Here is a 404-nt window from a genome sequence, read left to right as displayed (position 1 = left end):
AAAAAGAAAAACACACACACACACTGCAGGAAAACACTGCAGAAATGGAGTCCACAGAAATGTCAGACAGCGTTGACAGCAGCCGCTGATAGAGGTCGAAAAATAACACTTGACAATCCGAATCCTGTAAAATGCCCAACCAGAAGAACAACAAGGGAAAGAAAAGCAAACGCACCAACAGTAGCGGAGATGAGCAGGAAAATGGAGCCTGTGCGGCCGCAACAGGAGGCGCGGCCGCGGCGGCTGCGCCCAGGAACGAGCGCTCAAGTGGTAAGAGAGGAAACGGACACAGATGTAGAAGTTTGGTGATGCTGCCTTCCTGCAAGGGGAAGCTCTTGTCTTGTCTGTGCGACTGTGACATGCATGCACTGCGACGTTGCAAATGGCACTACCCCCCCCCCCCC

General features: G+C 53.0%; 1 protein-coding gene across 2 annotated transcripts in view; it reads left to right on the top strand.

The window, feature by feature from the left end:
* The first annotated feature begins 6 nt into the window (after positions 1–6).
* heca (hdc homolog, cell cycle regulator) overlaps positions 7–404 on the top strand; it is a 10,257-nt gene continuing 9,859 nt past the window's right edge. For both annotated transcript variants that reach the window (XM_035678706.1, XM_035678705.1), the window contains exon 1: positions 7–270. In XM_035678706.1, the coding sequence (XP_035534599.1) occupies positions 132–270 (139 nt within the window). In that variant the 5' untranslated portion in view covers positions 7–131. The remainder of the gene's footprint in view (positions 271–404) is intronic.

The sequence above is a fragment of the Morone saxatilis genome, unplaced genomic scaffold, assembly GCF_004916995.1.
Source record: "Morone saxatilis isolate NCDOM2014 unplaced genomic scaffold, NCSU_SB_2.0 Contig7, whole genome shotgun sequence".
NCBI classification, from domain to species: domain Eukaryota; kingdom Metazoa; phylum Chordata; class Actinopteri; family Moronidae; genus Morone; species Morone saxatilis.
This window is presented reverse-complemented; position numbering and strand designations above follow the sequence as displayed.